Raw genomic sequence first — 17,281 nt, forward strand, 5'->3', positions numbered from 1 at the left:
CGCGTAATCTTGATATATTTTGAAACTCATGTAACATAATAAAGATCATGAGAGAGTGACATTTTCTGCTCTTCGTAGGTGCGCCGTAGCCGACCAAGCTGAAGTTGACTTGGCAACCACCTTTGGGCAACGTGGGCGTCTAGCGCGGTTTAGCGATTTCCCTCGACGATGATGAAGACGACAAGAACGACGACGGTGACGAACGTGTTCACCGTTCCTGGTGGGGATCCAACATCAACGCGCTTGCGTCGGTCGTCATTTTGACGAAGCCATAGAACGGCCGGCGCGCCATACGAACGACGACGGGTCGCGCACTACGAGTAGGGCGCTGGTCGGCTCCGAAACCCCGAAGAGAAGGAAGAAGAAGAAGAAGATCGTGGAAGAGAGTGGAGGTGAACTCGCACCAACGATTGAGGCCGAGGCGATTTGACTTAGCCAGCGGCGAATAAGAAGAAGACGTAGGGTGCCCCAAACTGAGGATTCACGAGAGAAGTTGAATCCCGCAAAGTACGAAGGGAAACCAGAACATTGTTGTTGAAAACAAGTAGAGGACGAAGCGAGGAAGATGTCTTCAGCGGTTGCTAAAACCTCTAAGTACACGTACCGCTCTACTGGCGGTGCGGGTACTGCCGATGTTAGCATCGAATACAGCGCCGACCTGAGCGCTCTCACCAGACTCGAGGTAGGTCCTGCGAAAAAGTGCCTTTGATGTATATCATATCCTTCGGTAGAAGAGAGAACAACGTCAATGATTCAAAAAAATACCTTCTTTAATCGTTTGTTTTACTTGCTATCTTCTAATTATAACTGAATATTTCTGAATAACTCGGAAAAATTCTGAATCTACAGCTTAGTGTCTTTAAGAGTTACCTAAAATTAATTATCAAAATCATTATTGTTTTATGAGGAATGCATTAAAGTACGGATATAAACTTGACGAAATTAAAATAATTAGATATCAGGAAAGTTTCTAATGAGATATATTGAATAAATTTGTGATAAAATATATATTGACTTTCAACGAAAATTTTGTTACACGATACGAGAATTAGAAATTCCTTACAATGAAAATGTATTTAATAATCGGAGAAATTGGAGGATAATTCTTTTCCTAAAAAGTACGAAATATTGCGTTAACAAGATTTGCCAGGCCACTCAATTAATACCGCAGCGATTATATGTGATGGCGGCGAACGAAAGAGGACGCATCGACCGACGTTCTCCAACACTTCCCGAGGAAACGGTCGCACGGTCGCGCCTATTAATCGCTAGATTCTAACGAAGATGAAGCTTCAACCAAAGTTACGGTGCGTCATCAAAAACGTTGACCATCAGTGATGCGCGATGGATTCGTACATGAAGAAACGCGGAGCAGTGACCAATCGCGAAGGTAGTGAATCGCGAAAGTTCAGTGACCATAAGGGATGTTAGTGCCAATCCGACGAGGAAACAAAGTGTACGATGTTCTGTAGCTATCGGATTGCTCGTGCACGAAAATAGTCGGTGAAATATCGGTCTGAAATAACGATCGTGCCAGAGCGCCAGATCGATACCGCTTCGAGATACCGTCTGCCAATGATGTAGCTAAGTCCACGAGACACATTGGCCGATCCTTCTTCTGATCCGAGGATTTGCTTTTCCACAGCGCGTTCCGTCTCAAGTATAAGAGAGCGTATTGTCGCCTCTACATGACCAAGTAAGATCGTTTGTTCATCCCTTGCGAATAGTGGCCTGGTTGGTTTCCTTGGCGCAATCTAAACGTATCAGTATCAGTCTTTCTTGAAATAATCGCGAGCCGTGCGGCTCGAAGACGCGCTAAGCAGACATCGCGACGTCGTCGTTCTCTCCTTCTACCGAGGACGAATCTATTCTACGGAGGCCGTCCGTCTTTCCGAAATACCGAGCCTCCGCTCTTGGATATTTTCGTCGTACGATTACGTAAAGCGTCGACCCTCTATAACGGGCGCCGTTGATACCCTCTAATCCTCATTGCCTCTCTTTTCAGGACAAAATCCGCCTGCTACAGGATGACCTGGAGTCTGAGAGAGAGCTGCGTCAGAGGGTGAGTTCCATGAATGTCTTCGTGTTCTTACAGTGTGTCTGAACACTCTTGAAGCTTCTTAATACATCAAGTGCAATGGCGGACATCGATGGCGCTTGCTGTGATATTTGATATCGAACGTCAAGATTATATTTGAGGAAACTTTGCTATACAGGGTGCCCCAGGTTTTTTCATACAAACTTTAGTAGCATGTTCTATGAACAGAAATAAAAATGTTATATAAACATAAATCCCAAATTACCTTATTAGAAAGTTATAACAAAGTTAAAATTTTATTCAAGAAGTAATAATGGTTTTGTTAGGGAATCTTCGTTGATATTCTCTAGAAGTTCTTGCATTTCCTGCATCCAAATCATACACAAAATAAATATCTTTGTATTCTTTGTTTGTGAAAACGAATTTTGGAACAATGTTCTACAAGGTACTGCTCGTTAGTATTGATACAAGTTTTACCTTCAATCATTTCAAATCAGTAATCACGAGAGGCAGATAAATAAACATCATCGAACGACGTATCACTTATGTATACGGTATGTATGCATGTCCACTTATCCATGGCAAGACCATTATTATTTCTTCAATACGAAATTCTAACTTTTTGCTCTAACTTTCTAGTAAAGCATTTTAAGACTTATGTTTATATAACTATTTTTTTATTTTTGCTTACAGAACATACTAAAATTTGTACGGATAACCCTGAAACTCTGTATACAGAAACAAATAAATGATTAAATTGATTAATTAACTATTTTATATACATTCTCTAAAAAGTTATAGTACACAAAAGTATTTAACTGTTTTATTCTTTTATTAAAATATAATAATTTTATTAATTACTATTTAGTTAGTTTGGATTTATTTATTAATTAGTTAAAAATTAACGCAGGCGCTTAACGTGTTAACTAACTGTTACATCATAATAGCATCAAAATGTAACATTAATATAATAAAAGAAAAATGGTTTTATTTGGTATGCTTATTTCAAAAGTATTTACTTAAAAGAGGAATGTGCATTTTATAACAAGCATGGTTAAAAAGAAGATAAAAGGCCAAATAGGCAATTTAATTACGAATACAACCTCTTTGAAAGGGAGCTAATATTAATTAAAAATCACGTTTGTGTGAAAATCCTGTTTTGTTATTTGTAATCCGAGATTCGCGATACGACCAAACATTTCCATCATCAAAGAGTATCATATTGTCCGAACAGAATTACAATCCCATATCGATGATATACTCGTTAGATATCACTATTTGAAAAATGTACATAAAAAGGAACTAAGGATGCTAATTTATTGCAGAGTGGGGAGTATATAGTAGGTCGAAATGTCCAGCTCTTGAGTTGCACCTATTTTTAGGAACGCGAAGCGCTTCGGGATCGTTCCCGCATTCCTGCGCTGTATTCAACACCGCGCTTGCCTACTTTTATAAACGAGGAAAATACTATCACATAATCTCTACAGAAATGTATATGGCTCATAAATGTCTCAAACCAACATTGAGAGAAGATTCATATAAACACAATCATAAAAGAAACAGCTGTTTCTAGATAATATTTGAAAATTCAATTCTATTTACACAAACGAAAAGACATTTTGTTTTTTATATCACGATTTAGAACTAATTTCTCTATTTACAAAAATATTTTTAATTAAGGAATTGGTTTTTATACGTACAAACATTTTGTGAAATTTTATTCGTCTGACAAGATTGTATACTGCAAAAATTACATTTCTTTGATAATTATATTCATCCAGTTACGCGTGTGTAAAAAAAAGGAGCACAACAGATTTCAAATAGAAAATCAAAGTTTATAAGAACTTCTCAGATTTCATTGTCTGTTAAAATTCCACAGAAATCAGATTGGTGTGTAACGGACGCCATAATACGTGACTTGGATGATTGCCAAAAATTTTCCTCGCGTTTTGAAGCTATAAAGCTCGAAAATTGATATGACGGTTACAGCGCACGGTGTACGCTTTCAGAACACCTTACATATCTTCGTTTATATGTGCAGAATGCATCATATTACATTTAAGAATTCCAAATACTGGACTAAATATGTGAAAGCAAATAGTTCATTAAATTTTTTATAATGCATAAATACATGACAGTTTAATTTACTTTGGCCATTAAATAGAGAACGTATTATATAACTATAATAAAAGTTTAATATTTTTTTACATTAAATTAGTAAGTTTGTACAGTGTTTGTAGTTGCTGATAACAACTACTTTTTATTAAGTGCATTTATTCTTTAGTTATTTGAAATAATATGTTAGAATAATAATTGAAGTGTGGCAATATCTAATAAATCAAAATAAAATCATGATCCATAATTTCATGCAACTGATCGTAAAAGTAGTTAGCCGCGATCTTCTTCTTTCGCGTTAAACGCTTTGCTTGTAATATGAATAAGAGTCCCAATATAGACACGCCGCGCTTGAAAATAGATTGTCTTATTCACGGTATGAAGTAACCTGACGTCAGGCTACCACTCAAGATACTGTGGCAAAACGCATCGTCATGCGATTTCTTTAATCAAAACAATAACCGTAACTTAACTGCATTTGTCATTAAGACTCATTTAAGGACTTTTTAAGGATCTTTACATGACGTCAGCTTACACGAGAGAGCAATATGAAAATGTTTTTAAGCTAAAGAGAACACACTTTGAAAGAAATCTTGTAAAAGAAGTAACATAAAATAATATCGAGTATCATAAAGTAATTCTATTATTTTTGTCATTAATTTTAATTTTAATTTAAAGTTTATTTGTAAAAACATGTTGCAATCTTCTTTTTATACATATACTTTTTTATACATGTCTTTATTGCATTAATTAATAATTTACATATTTTAAAAATCAATTCTTTGCAAAACAGATTTTATATAAAACTTATAATTTTGAGTGTCGGTAATATATTATCATAAATTTGAAAATTATTAATTTTTTTTTATATAATGTTCTAGATCGAACGCGAGCGCGCTGACTTAAGCGTGCAAGTCATCCAATTATCCGAACGTCTCGAAGAAGCCGAGGGTGGCGCCGAATCTCAAGTTAGTATTTGAATTTTACAGAGATAACTCTTTCGCAATATCAAATCGCTAAATCTAAATCATATATAATTAATGACTCTTTCGTTTAGTTTGAGATTAACAAGAAGAGGGACACGGAACTGGCTAAGCTGCGTAAACTACTCGAGGATGTCCATCTTGAGAGTGAGGAGACCGCACATCTCTTACGCAAGAAGCATCAGGAGGTCGTTGTCGACTTTCAGGATCAAATTGACCAGCTTTCGAAAGCACGTGCTAGGTTGGTAACGAGAAACATGACCGTAATTAACGAACTCTTGCCGTTAGTTATGATAAATTTGTTCAAAATATTCTACAATATTTTTTCTATAACTATTTGTCTTACTACTAAGTATTTATAGATTCGATTAGCTATTTTAAGCTTTCAAATTTAATGTTTTGACTATAAAATGACTGACCGAGACCAGAGCTCCGTACATTTCGAAAAATGCGCGGACATATATATACATTCGCGATCGCAGAGCAGCCGCGAATGTAAACGTTTGTTAATCTTCTGTTAAAACGGGAGCGCGCATAAGCGTGTTGCCAGGGAGCGTCAATAAACAGCCGAGAACTGGCCGGAAATTCAGCGAATAGCGGTTTCATAAGGAAGCGTCTCGTGGAAAGGACAAGACGCTAATAGGGAGGAAGTATAATGAATCACGATGTCACGTGTGTAATTATAACGCGGTCCGTCACAAACGAGAGTAACTGTATATAGGTAAGAAAATTTGCGCGAATCTCATACAAGTCGCACTGGCCACCATCCAAGCCAGAAAACGACTCGCAACTGAAATACGCGAAGATTCAGTACCCCGGCTTTTCTAAACATAGTAGCTTCTTCGAGGCGCCGATTCTGTCGTTCGTACAAGGACGATGACAACCCTGGAAATACGCATTAATTAGATCGTTAATTGGCCGCTCAATGGAACGTCCGTGACCGTTTTTAGTTTTACTTTTTTGGTAGCTTTTTTGAAAATTTAACATTTAAGAGAAAACAATTTTCTTTCAGACAGTCGCATGAGCTGTTTGAAAGACAAAGTTTCTACGGTTCCGCAACACTAAATACTATTCATACTAAAACAAAATTAAGCAATTATAAGTACATTTACAAAATATTAAATGCAATTTTTAGTTGAAAAATACAATATCTCTTTCAAGAATTATTATAACAATAGTTTTGTTATTTACAATACATTACACTATTATGTCTGAAATTTGCTGAAAGAACATGAATTTCCAAAATTTAATTCAAAACGGTCGATAGTGCTAAAAATAAATAAGTAATCAACGCAGCTGTTACTTCATTTCAGAAATCCAACGACGCAAGTAGTGTCAAATATCATCTTGTTACATTTTCCTCATGATTTCACTGCCGATTATAAATCATAACTCACGCAACTACGACATTGACAAAATTTTTGAGCATCACAAAAATAGAAGTCAATCTATAAGTAACATATTTATTTTCATTCTCTCAATAATCTTGCAATATATTTTCCGATAATTTTAACTCTATCCATTGTTATCTATTGGTACAACTTTTGTCCCCCAACTTCATCCAAAAATTAATTTTTTAACCGTATCTTCAGTAATAATGCCACGCAAAAAAAATTGTTATCTGTTCATAAAATAGGAAATGAGAAGAGTGATATGATAAGTCTCGTAACTGTGCTATTTTTCTCTCTCTCTTTCTCAATGCGAAAACACACTGTCTTCTTCTATTTCTCTCATGCGTTTCTCGTTCTCTCTCTGTCTTCCTTTCGCTCGCGCAGCTTATGACTATTTTTAACCGTGCGAGTCGCGCGGTAATCCACAACCCCAACGTTGGCGCGCCATATTAGTACACGCGACCGGCCAGAGAACCCCCACTATCTTCAGAATCGGCTAACTGACATCTTGCACCCTCTATCGCATGTAGGAATAGGTCCTGTACTGCCCAAATTTTTTTATATTGCCTCTAAAAAAATGAAATTGCTCATAATATTCTTCTTAAAGCGTGCATTACGTATGGAGACAACGCGACAAGGTATTGCATTATACTTTATTTGAAGATATGTACTATTATCAGTTTAGACACCTAATCTTTAATAATTTTCTCTTTTCAATATCTAATGTTACTGACGTGTCCTACAGAATTTTTAAATTATTTTTAAGAAATTGGAAATATCAAAATTTTAAAATTTGCTTTATGGGTCGATAGAATATTTTAATTTTTATTAATTTGTGCTTATTTAATATAAAAAGATTTGTTTTTTTTTCTTTCTAGCATATTATATAGTTATTTACAAATTTTTGACTATATTTAACCAATTTTATTAAAAACAGATTTTAAATATTGAGTTACAAATTAAAAATGCAGTCAGTATTTAATATATTAATTGTATTGAAATTTAAAACGCTTTAATTGCTTATTTACATACAAATATTATTTTTAAATAATAAAATAACATTCTAAAAATAAAGTTTTCTTAGCAAACATGTTTTGTAATTTCAGAGCTGACAAGGAAAAGTCTAAATTCCAGCAGGAAGTGTATGAGCTCCTCGCTCAACTTGACAACGTTACTAAAGAAAAGTTGATGTCAATAAAAACAGTCGAGAAACTCGAGATACACATATCTGAATTGAATGTGAAAATTGAAGAATTAAATCGTACGATTGTCGACATCACCAGTCACAAAACTCGGTTGTCTCAAGAGAATATTGAATTAGTCAAAGAGGTGCAAGATCTCAAGGTAATAGACATTTTATAGCTTATAGCGTAATTATATTTTTCAATTTAGTACAAATCACGAATTATTTACATAAAATTATAGGTCAACATCGAAAATGTTACCTACTTGAAGACGCAAATCGCGGGTCAACTCGAAGATGCCCGCCGTCGTCTTGAAGATGAAGACCGTCGTCGCGCATTGTTGGAAGCTTCTTTGCATCAGGTATAATTTTATTGATTTCAACAACTTTCTTCAAAGCAAATGGCTAGTCTTAAATATTTAATAACTCAATTTTCTTTAATACGAGAAATCAGTGTTTGTTAAATAATTAAATAAGTAACTTTGATTATTATGTTAAAAATGAATACTTTATTATTTTACATATTAACAATTTTTTTATATAAATATATACCATTAATATAATATTTCTTATATAAAGAATCAAAGAAGGTCGATAAAATGAGCTATTAGTTCCATTTTATATTACATTTTTTATTAAATATTAAAAAATGTAAATCCAGAATACAATTATATTTTGTTTATTAAAAGAAATCTATTAAGAATTAGATAAAGTTAATCTATTAAGAAATAAATAAAATAATTATTAACATGACTTAATAGGTCGAGGTGGAATTGGAGTCCGTTCGCGTCCAGCTGGAAGAAGAATCTGAGGCGCGTTTGGATATCGAACGTCAATTGGTCAGGGCTAATGGAGAAGTCTCGGTGTGGAGATCAAAGTTCGAGACCGAGGCTAACGCTCGTATCGAAGAGGTAATATAAACATTATTACAAAAATATAATTACATTAATTTAATAATTGTTTTCACACCTGTGTCATTAATTTTCTTACTTCTATCCATACCGAAATCCGAGATGATAAATTACTAACTAATATTTAACATAATTTTACACAGGTGGAAGAACTTCGTCGCAAATATTCCGCTCGCATCCAAGAACAGGAAGAACAAATCGAGACTTTGCTTGTGAAGATCAACAATCTCGAGAAGCAGAAATCGCGCTTGCAATCCGAAGTGGAGGTTTTGATCATTGATTTAGAAAAGGTAAGATTTCATTGCTTTCCAGCTTTACGCTAGCATATCTTCTCCTGGGGAAAAAAAAAATATTTCACATTTTTAGACAGAGAAAAATTTCTCATATTTTTATAACTCCTTTCTTTAAGGCCAATGGAACTGCTCGTGAACTTCAAAAGCGTGTTGAACATCTTGAGAAGGTCAACATAGAATTAAAGACTCGTTTGGATGAATCTCTCGCCATGTATGAGCAAAGCCAGCGCGATCTCCGTAACAAACAACAAGAACTGCAACGCGTAAATGCCGAACTCGACAAGACCCGTGAATTGAAAGATCAATTGGCCCGTGAGAACAAAAAACTTGGAGGTGATAGTCATTATTTTTTCATTTATACCTACAATACGCAATCTGAAAATATAGCAGCATATATAAGCTGTGAATTTTGCAATCAATTATTATATTTTACAAGTTACTTTACATTCAGATGCGTTCTTAACAGAATTAAAGTCTTTCTTTATATAGTAAACAGTTTTTTAATGAGCTTTCTCTTTTGAATAGAATAAATTTCTTCACAAAGTAGAAAATTATTTAGACACTTAAATTATGAACTATATTAATCCTAATAACGTTTATGCAGATGATCTTAACGACGCAAAGAATCAATTGGCTGACATGAATCGCAGACTTCATGAATTAGAACTGGAACTTCGCCGATTGGAGAACGAACGCGAAGAATTGGCTGCCGCCTATAAGGAAGCTGAAGCAGTGAGTAATCATCCATGCTTGTATAGTGTGGAATATTATTTTAATAAATAAGGTGTAAAATTGTTAATGGTAATATTTATAATCAGAATTTTTTATAATAGATAAATTTAAATTTAAGAAAGTCTTAAAAAGATTAGTTTTATACTCATCTTAAATTCATCCTAGTAATCTAGTTTTTTGAAATTAGTGTTCCATAAATCTATCTATCTTAAAGACTTGTTTGCTATGATAATCAAAAAACAAAATTTCTTATCAAAGTTCCCTAAGCAGAATATTAAGAAATGAATTTTTTAAAATTATAGATTTTAAAATAAAAAAAAATATATATATATATATGATTTCAAAAGATTAATTAATAATAATATAAATAATATAAATATAACATAAATGATACTAAAAGGAAGTAAGATATTAAATGAAGATAAATTTAATATAAGGGCCGCAAAATTGAAGAGCAACGTTCTCAGAGGTTGTCAGCTGAATTGAGCCAACTGCGTCACGAGTTCGAACGCCGCATTGCTGAAAAGGACGAAGAGATTGAAGCTATTCGGTAAGTTCTTAAATATAGTCATTTTTATCTACTATATTCCACAATATCCCAGTTTTTTGTGGATTCTCTTTTAAAGATTTTGCAAAGAATTACACAAAATCTTTGCGACATATACATTCGTAATTAATTAATATTAATTGATTATATTTAATATTTATTTAATAGAGCTTATGCAACAGCTCATAATTTTAATGTATGTAGATTTTTTTACTACTTATTTCTTATTATTTCCAAACCTGTTATATTAATTTTTTAATTAAAATCATCTAATTTTAAAAAAGAACTGTTATTATTACATTAAAATAAGGTTTACATTATTCCAACCTGGGATTAAAGGAAGGAAAATTATTCTTAAAAATATTATATTAATGTAGTTGCTCTAATATGAGAAAAATTATATATTTTTTGCTTACAATTAGACAAATTCGTGTTTTAGCTTTTAATGAAATTATATTATGGACTATGTGCTCATGTGGTTATTCTTGAAATTTTCATTTTATAATTAAATCATATAACACGTAATCGATAATGCAAAGAAATATTATCGTAATGTAAGTAATAAAATATAGGTTCAATTGTATTATCTTAGACTGATATTATCACTACTATATTTGATCAGTTATCGTAAATCGAGAAGTGCTATTTTATTAGTGTATATAAAATGTTAATTAATTTTATCAATAATTAATTCATATATTTAACGAGTAATGTAAATAATTTCCGTCCATGACTTCTAATTGTCTACGTATATATTTTGATATTACTATTAGTTACATTTACAAGCATTATTTTATTTAAACCTAAGAAAGAAGTATAATATTTAATAAGAAATACTTAATTTTAGAAAATTAGATTAAAAAATACAGTATAATACTCTATAATAGATGTATTTTACATGAACACCTTAATTACGCTTTGCAATAGTCAGATTATATATAATATTAAAATTAATTATATGGACATTCTGATCGCTAATAATTAACGCTGAAATAAAATGGAACATATAGGGTAATAGAGTACTATTAATAAGAACAGACGATGACAATTCATACAAAGATACGATGCTATTAATAAGTACGATCAGTCATGATCCAATTATTATTGAGAGGTGCTGATTGGTTGTCCCCGATGTGGCAATCGCGACGAAAACTACAAAAGATACCACCTAACCATCGGCCCAATTTTTTGTCGACGATCTTGTCGCAAGTATCACCATCATCTGTAAATCTATTCACCAAAATTACAAATGCATCAAAAAATCCATCACGCAATATATTAAATAAAAAATCAGAAGCCTGACAATAACAGAATATAATCAAACTCTCTAGACACAAAAAAGAGACGACAATTTGAAAGATTCTTTACATTAATCACAACACTGTTTTCCATCGCAATCTTTAAATTACTCGAACCAAAAAGTAAAGTGAACATTTGTGTGGACATCTAAAATTTTTATCAGGAATGGCGGGTTACATGCCACCAATTCATATGCCATTAGAACCAAAATGGCGACATTATCCGACGTACATCTACTCAAGAAATTACGGATACGGAATGAATTATTATCAGCCAATGATTGATTATATGGATAACAAGAGATTATCACTCAGTTCGAGATCATCTTTACCAGAGCTTGAGAGAAGAATAGAATTACCCGAATTACCCTGGTCCGACGGTAGAGTCTTATGGGAAGACAAAAAGGTACAGCCCTATACGAGAGACGACCTTATTAAATATGCAATCGACGCTGAGGATGAAGCCAGAGATCACCTGTCTCGTTTTAAGGTACGGTAGCGAGAAACGCTGATAAGTTTTCGCGAATGGGAGTTTCTGGGAAATACGAGGCGATCCGTTCTCCGAGTGCTGCGCGACTTGGTGACTGCTTGACCTTTTCGGTTTCTAAATTTGGTGCCGCGGAAGAGACTGCTTCGTTTCAAGTGGCAACGATCAAAGACGTGTGCACGAATGCCGTGCGTAATTCGTGTCATTATTGACGGCGTTAAATTTTCTCCTATCGCGACTTATTTTGTTTTGTTTTCATGCAGAAATACGCAATAACAATGCATCATCGGAGTTCTTACGTTTATTTAATTTCGTATGTAACAGATAAAAATTAATTATACTAACGAACTTGCTTCTTTGATATTTATAATTCCGTTTATAAATCATAATTTTATAAAAATGATATGCCAGGAATAATACAAAATTAATTTATGAAGAATACATTTTAAAGAAATGCAGACAAATGTGAGAAATTTTATAATTCAAATAAATTGTATTAATTCACTCATCTCGCAATGTTGTAGATACATTATTTACATTTTTATTTGAACAGGATCGGTTTTTATAAATCTATTATTATTAATAATCAGTACATAAATGTTAAATGTGTGGCAAATAATGTTTATTAAAATATAATTATCTATTTGCTTCTCATATTTTTTTATACTTTCAAATGTAATCGTGTATATTTCTTTTAAAATATTGTCACATTACAGAAGATTGCATTATCAAAACAATCTAAGATATTTTTGGCTTTGATAATATTTATAATATTAAAAATATTTTTTCTAGAAAATAATAATATTTTCTTTGAACAACTGACATATCTTAGCATTCAAATACGAAATTTGACTATCTTATAACAATATACAATCTTAAAAGCAATATATATATAGAGTATATGTATAGAGCATTTTCTATTAGTATTTAACAGACAATTCGCTGCGGAAGCTTTCTATCATCAGCTGAGGAAAACTAACCGGGCTAATAAAAATATCGCGAAAGCGCTGCACCGAACGGTTTCTTGGCACCCTATTATTTGGACCGTTCCTTACAGTTCTGATCTTAAGTCAGAACAGTCTGCCAAATCGTACAGTGCAAAAATCCATCTCGTGTCCCCGGACGAAAGGGACACTAGGTGTTCGGTGCATTGGCAGTCGCTCTTGAATCTTTCGGGAGGGTCGGTCCCGGTCGCGAGTAGCGCCGATTACTTTCGCATTCTGGACCGCTGCGGCTAAGTTTAGGTGACCACGTCGCGCAAGTGCGCGTGCATGAACGGAAAACGGTGGCGCCCGTTAGACGTCCGCCCGTAGAAAAACACGAGCGACGTGCGACATAAAATTGACGCTTACCATCTGTCTACCTGACGTGTCCGAAGATAGCAAATCGCTCGGACTTCAGCCTGGCCAAGACCGTGCAGGCCAGCCGCGTGACCAAGGAGATTTTTCCGCGCACCGGAAAGGACCTAAAAAGACTACCCATGCCTCTGATGTTCACCAGCGCTCGTGCCCGCAGCGAGGTCAAGGAGATCCAGCAGGAAGCGAGGAGCGATGTTAAGCTGCAGGCGTTGAAAGATGTTCAGATGATGACCGAGGTGAATGACGCGCTGGAGCATGGCAAAAGTCTGCGTGGCAAATCCGCGAAAGCGATAGAATTCCATCTGAGGACAGAAGCTATGAAGAATCTGTCCAAGAGCCAGGAATTGGCTGACGTACGGAAGTTCCAAAGGGAAACTGTGCACTCTCTCTGGGACGACGCGGCACACGGCAGATTGATGAACGAAAGGGCCAAGGCTCTGATCGATGAGGACAAGCTGACGCAGCCGTTTAATACACTCAGTAGGGAGCTACGTGGATTCGAGCAGAAGTCCAGCAATTATTTCCTAGATAAGAGGTATCAAGATCGTGCGAGGCGAGAACTTTTGTATGGCTGTCGAGGATGCGAGTATTATAATGTTAAGCGTAGTAGATAGGTAAGAGTTGTGTGTTACGACCGAGTTCTCAGTAGAAAAAGGTATAATATTTTATTTTCTAGAAAAGTAGAAATGCGTGAAATAAAGATGAATGATTTTAACAGGTGACATTTGGTTTTATATCTCAAAGAAGCTTATTTCTTTTATAATTTCTTATTTTAATACCCCCTTGTCTTATGACATTATGTACGAAACATATCAGTTAGTATCGATTTTCAAAAGTAGAAATATTAAAAATACTGTAAATGTCTCTAATGGCTCTCTGATTCTTAAGTGATTATGTAAAAACAGCCGAAAACTAAATCCCAGGATGAATAAGGTAAACCAATGGAAATCAAGACGATAATAAGTAGAACAAAATATTGAAAACTTTATAATGGTTTGGATAATCAAGGAAAAATATAATTATTCAAGAAATTTCTAGAAATAGCTGTAATTGAAATTTTAATTATCAAAAATTTCTTAAATAACATTTACCATAATATAAAAAGTACAAAACAATATTTGAGATTAAACTAGATTTGCGTTTACAAGTTTACATTGAATGAAATTAATAGCAAACAGACCAGCATCGAAATCGAGCAGCTGAATGCACGCGTGGTGGAAGCCGAGACGAGGCTGAAGACCGAGGTTCAGCGTATAAAGAAGAAGCTGCAGATCCAAATCACCGAGCTCGAATTGTCCTTGGACGTTGCCAACAAAAACAACATTGATTTGCAAAAGACCATCAAGAAACAATCTCTCACTTTGACCGTAATATCGAGATACTTACACGTAATAGTCAATATATCTAAAATATCGCCCATTATACACATTGAATTATTTTTCAGGAATTGCAAGCTCATTACGACGAAATTCAGCGCCAGTTGCAAGTGACCCTGGACCAACTGGGCATCAGTCAACGTCGTCTCCAATCATTGACGGCCGAGCTCGAGGAAATCCGCGGCAATTACGAATCCGTAAGTAGAGTGATTGATTCGATGTGTTTAACTTGAAAGATATTGATTACGACGAACAAATACTAAATATTATATAAGCGTTACGTAACGGCTGTGTAAAAAGTAGAATTTCGTTGAAAGGCCCTACGCGCGAAGAGGACTGTCGAGCAGCAATACGAGGAATCGGTTAGCCGTATTAACGAGTTAACTACGATCAACGTAAACATCGCTTCGTCGAAGGCTAAACTGGAGCAAGAATATTCCACCTTAGCTGGAGATTACGAAGAAGTCACTAAGGAATTGAGAGTCAGCGATGAGAGATATCAGAGAGTGCAGAATGAACTCAAGCATACCGTCGAAATTCTTCATGAGGAACAGGAGCGTATTGTCAAGATTGAGGCTATCAAGAAGTCGCTGGAGATCGAGGTGAAGAACTTGTCCGTGAGATTGGAAGAGGTTGAGGCCAACGCCATTGTTGGAGGCAAGCGTATCATTAGCAAGCTCGAAGCCAGGGTAAGAAGATAGATGAAACTTTTCTAATTTTTAATAACATATATTCTTCAACCTAAATCATAACTAAAAATTGAATTCTTTTAAATACGTTTTGTTTTACATAATTAAATAAGTACAAAAGTATAATATTATAATAAAATGTCTTTAGTTCTTGTAAACAATATTTCGTGATGTATGAAATAATGTGTTATCAGTGTAATCAGTATTGCGTTAATCTTTATTAAATTTCGTTTTCATAATAATTTTTGTCATCACAGATTCGCGACCTGGAACTTGAGTTGGACGAAGAAAAGCGCCGACATGCCGAGACTGTGAAGATCCTGCGTAAGAAGGAGCGCAACATTAAAGAGGTAATGATTCAAGTTGAAGAGGATTCGAAGAACATCGCCTTGCTGCAGGAATCGCTTGACAAAGCCTCCCAGAAGGTCAGCATTTACAAGAGACAGCTGCAGGAGCAGGAAGGCATGTCCCAACAGAGCGTCACCAGGGTCCGCCGATTCCAAAGAGAGCTCGAGGCCGCGGAGGATCGTGCCGATACGGCGGAGAGCAATTTGACCCTGATCCGCGCCAAACACCGCAGTTTTGTCACCACTTCAACCGTGCCCGGTTCCCAGGTGTACCTCGTCCAGGAGACGAGGCAGGATCTGTAAAATAACCACCGTCACCCTTTACCACTTCGAGCGCCATGTCGTCGTCTTTATGAACGTACGTGTAATACAAAGGCCATAAGTATGATGCATATAATAATGTAGAACAATTAAATTTTTTTAGTAATAATAATTAATCATACGATTAAAGCGTCAGACCTTTTAATGTTTGATTCTGATAAAATTAATAGATAACAGATTAAGTTTTCCAGTTATTATTAAATAAGAAGAAAATTTAATGCGGTGCTTAATTTTGACAGGCACATTGAACACCCTACGAAAAAAAAGAAAAGAAAAGGAGACGCGACATCAATCATGAATAAAGAGGCCGAGAGAGAGTTTTCAACGGGCCGCACGGCATGTTACTTTCGAGGGGTTAAATTGGAGCAACCAGAATACGCGCACCTATAAACGTACGAATATCGATGCCAGTACAGTGTTTACTGTCACGTAACGACCCGTCGTAAATTCGAAATTGCTTGGCCAACGAAATGCGATACATCGCAACGAAACCGTTAAAATGAAAGCAAATTATAATAACACTCATTATCTAATTTAAGAAATTTACTCAAAGCATCAAAAGCGTCAAAATTAAGAATCGATACATCTTTTAACGAATAAATAAATAAAATCTAACGATCTTCTCATCTTAATTACGTGAATGCATATAATTAAACGTAAGGGCAGAGAAAACGGATAAGAAATACAAGAAGAGAACATATTACGCCATTCTATACGCGTAATTGTATTTAAATGGATAATTTTAATTCTATTCTATTACTATATAGATAGGTAACTATTGCCCATATACACAACTCTCACTGTACAACATACACAATAACCTGTGTCAACATTTAATTTAATAAATAAAGTGAAACACGTACGTACGAAAACGTTTGTGTGCTTCATTTTCCATATTTCTGATAAATGTACACTATCTTTAGAAATTTTATCAGCAAGACTTTTTTTATAATAAAATAATCAACAAACTGATTAGCAAATTATTGATTGACAAAATTTTTTATTATACCACAGTATATAGAGTTATTAAATATATCTATATAAAGTTATTAATGGTGGACATGCAATGTCTCGAAAAATCACAATTATAAAAATTGAAAACTAGGACAATATGCTGAAAAGGCATAATCTCGAAAGCTTAGAAATGAGACAATGTCCCGAATATACTTATATAATCTTGAAATATAAGAAACATAAGAAATACAATATATA

The 17,281-nt window shown here is 34.6% G+C and overlaps 2 protein-coding genes across 3 annotated transcripts; both read left to right on the top strand.

Annotated features, from left to right (window-relative positions):
* The first annotated feature begins 268 nt into the window (after positions 1–268).
* Positions 269–16,941, top strand: LOC139809623 (paramyosin, long form). Of its 2 annotated transcripts, XR_011731147.1 has the most exons (16): positions 269–682; positions 2,006–2,062; positions 5,035–5,121; positions 5,211–5,377; positions 7,634–7,871; positions 7,953–8,072; positions 8,472–8,621; positions 8,765–8,911; positions 9,031–9,247; positions 9,519–9,646; positions 10,084–10,196; positions 14,508–14,703; positions 14,781–14,909; positions 15,030–15,401; positions 15,659–16,106; positions 16,309–16,941. XR_011731147.1 is itself a non-coding variant. In XM_071772656.1 (15 exons), exons 1-15 carry the CDS (start codon positions 566–568, stop codon positions 16,049–16,051), a joined length of 2,631 nt encoding a protein of 876 aa, XP_071628757.1. In that variant the 5' UTR covers positions 269–565; the 3' UTR covers positions 16,052–16,110. The 2 variants fall into 2 exon arrangements, 1 of the variants encoding a protein (XP_071628757.1); XM_071772656.1 differs by lacking the exon at positions 16,309–16,941 and having other exon boundaries at positions 15,659–16,110.
* On the top strand, positions 11,029–14,501 carry LOC139809626 (paramyosin, short form). The gene is made up of 2 exons (XM_071772665.1): positions 11,029–11,981; positions 13,357–14,501. The coding sequence occupies exons 1-2, from the start codon at positions 11,658–11,660 to the stop codon at positions 13,948–13,950; spliced, it is 918 nt and encodes a 305-aa protein (XP_071628766.1). The 5' UTR covers positions 11,029–11,657; the 3' UTR covers positions 13,951–14,501.
* Positions 16,942–17,281: the final 340 nt, after the last annotated feature.

Source organism: Temnothorax longispinosus, chromosome 3, assembly GCF_030848805.1.
Source record: "Temnothorax longispinosus isolate EJ_2023e chromosome 3, Tlon_JGU_v1, whole genome shotgun sequence".
NCBI classification, from domain to species: domain Eukaryota; kingdom Metazoa; phylum Arthropoda; class Insecta; order Hymenoptera; family Formicidae; genus Temnothorax; species Temnothorax longispinosus.

Excerpts from the sequence above, each read along its gene's own strand:
- LOC139809623 (XM_071772656.1), top strand. The coding sequence starts at position 566 with ATGTCTTCAGCGGTTGCTAAAACCTCTAAGTACACGTACCGCTCTACT. Across the intron at positions 9,248-9,518 it reads TGAGAACAAAAAACTTGGAG|ATGATCTTAACGACGCAAAG; the intron begins GTGATAGTCATT and ends ACGTTTATGCAG. Across the intron at positions 14,704-14,780 it reads AACAATCTCTCACTTTGACC|GAATTGCAAGCTCATTACGA; the intron begins GTAATATCGAGA and ends ATTATTTTTCAG.
- LOC139809626 (XM_071772665.1), top strand. The coding sequence starts at position 11,658 with ATGGCGGGTTACATGCCACCAATTCATATGCCATTAGAACCAAAATGG. Across the intron at positions 11,982-13,356 it reads ATCACCTGTCTCGTTTTAAG|ATAGCAAATCGCTCGGACTT; the intron begins GTACGGTAGCGA and ends ACGTGTCCGAAG.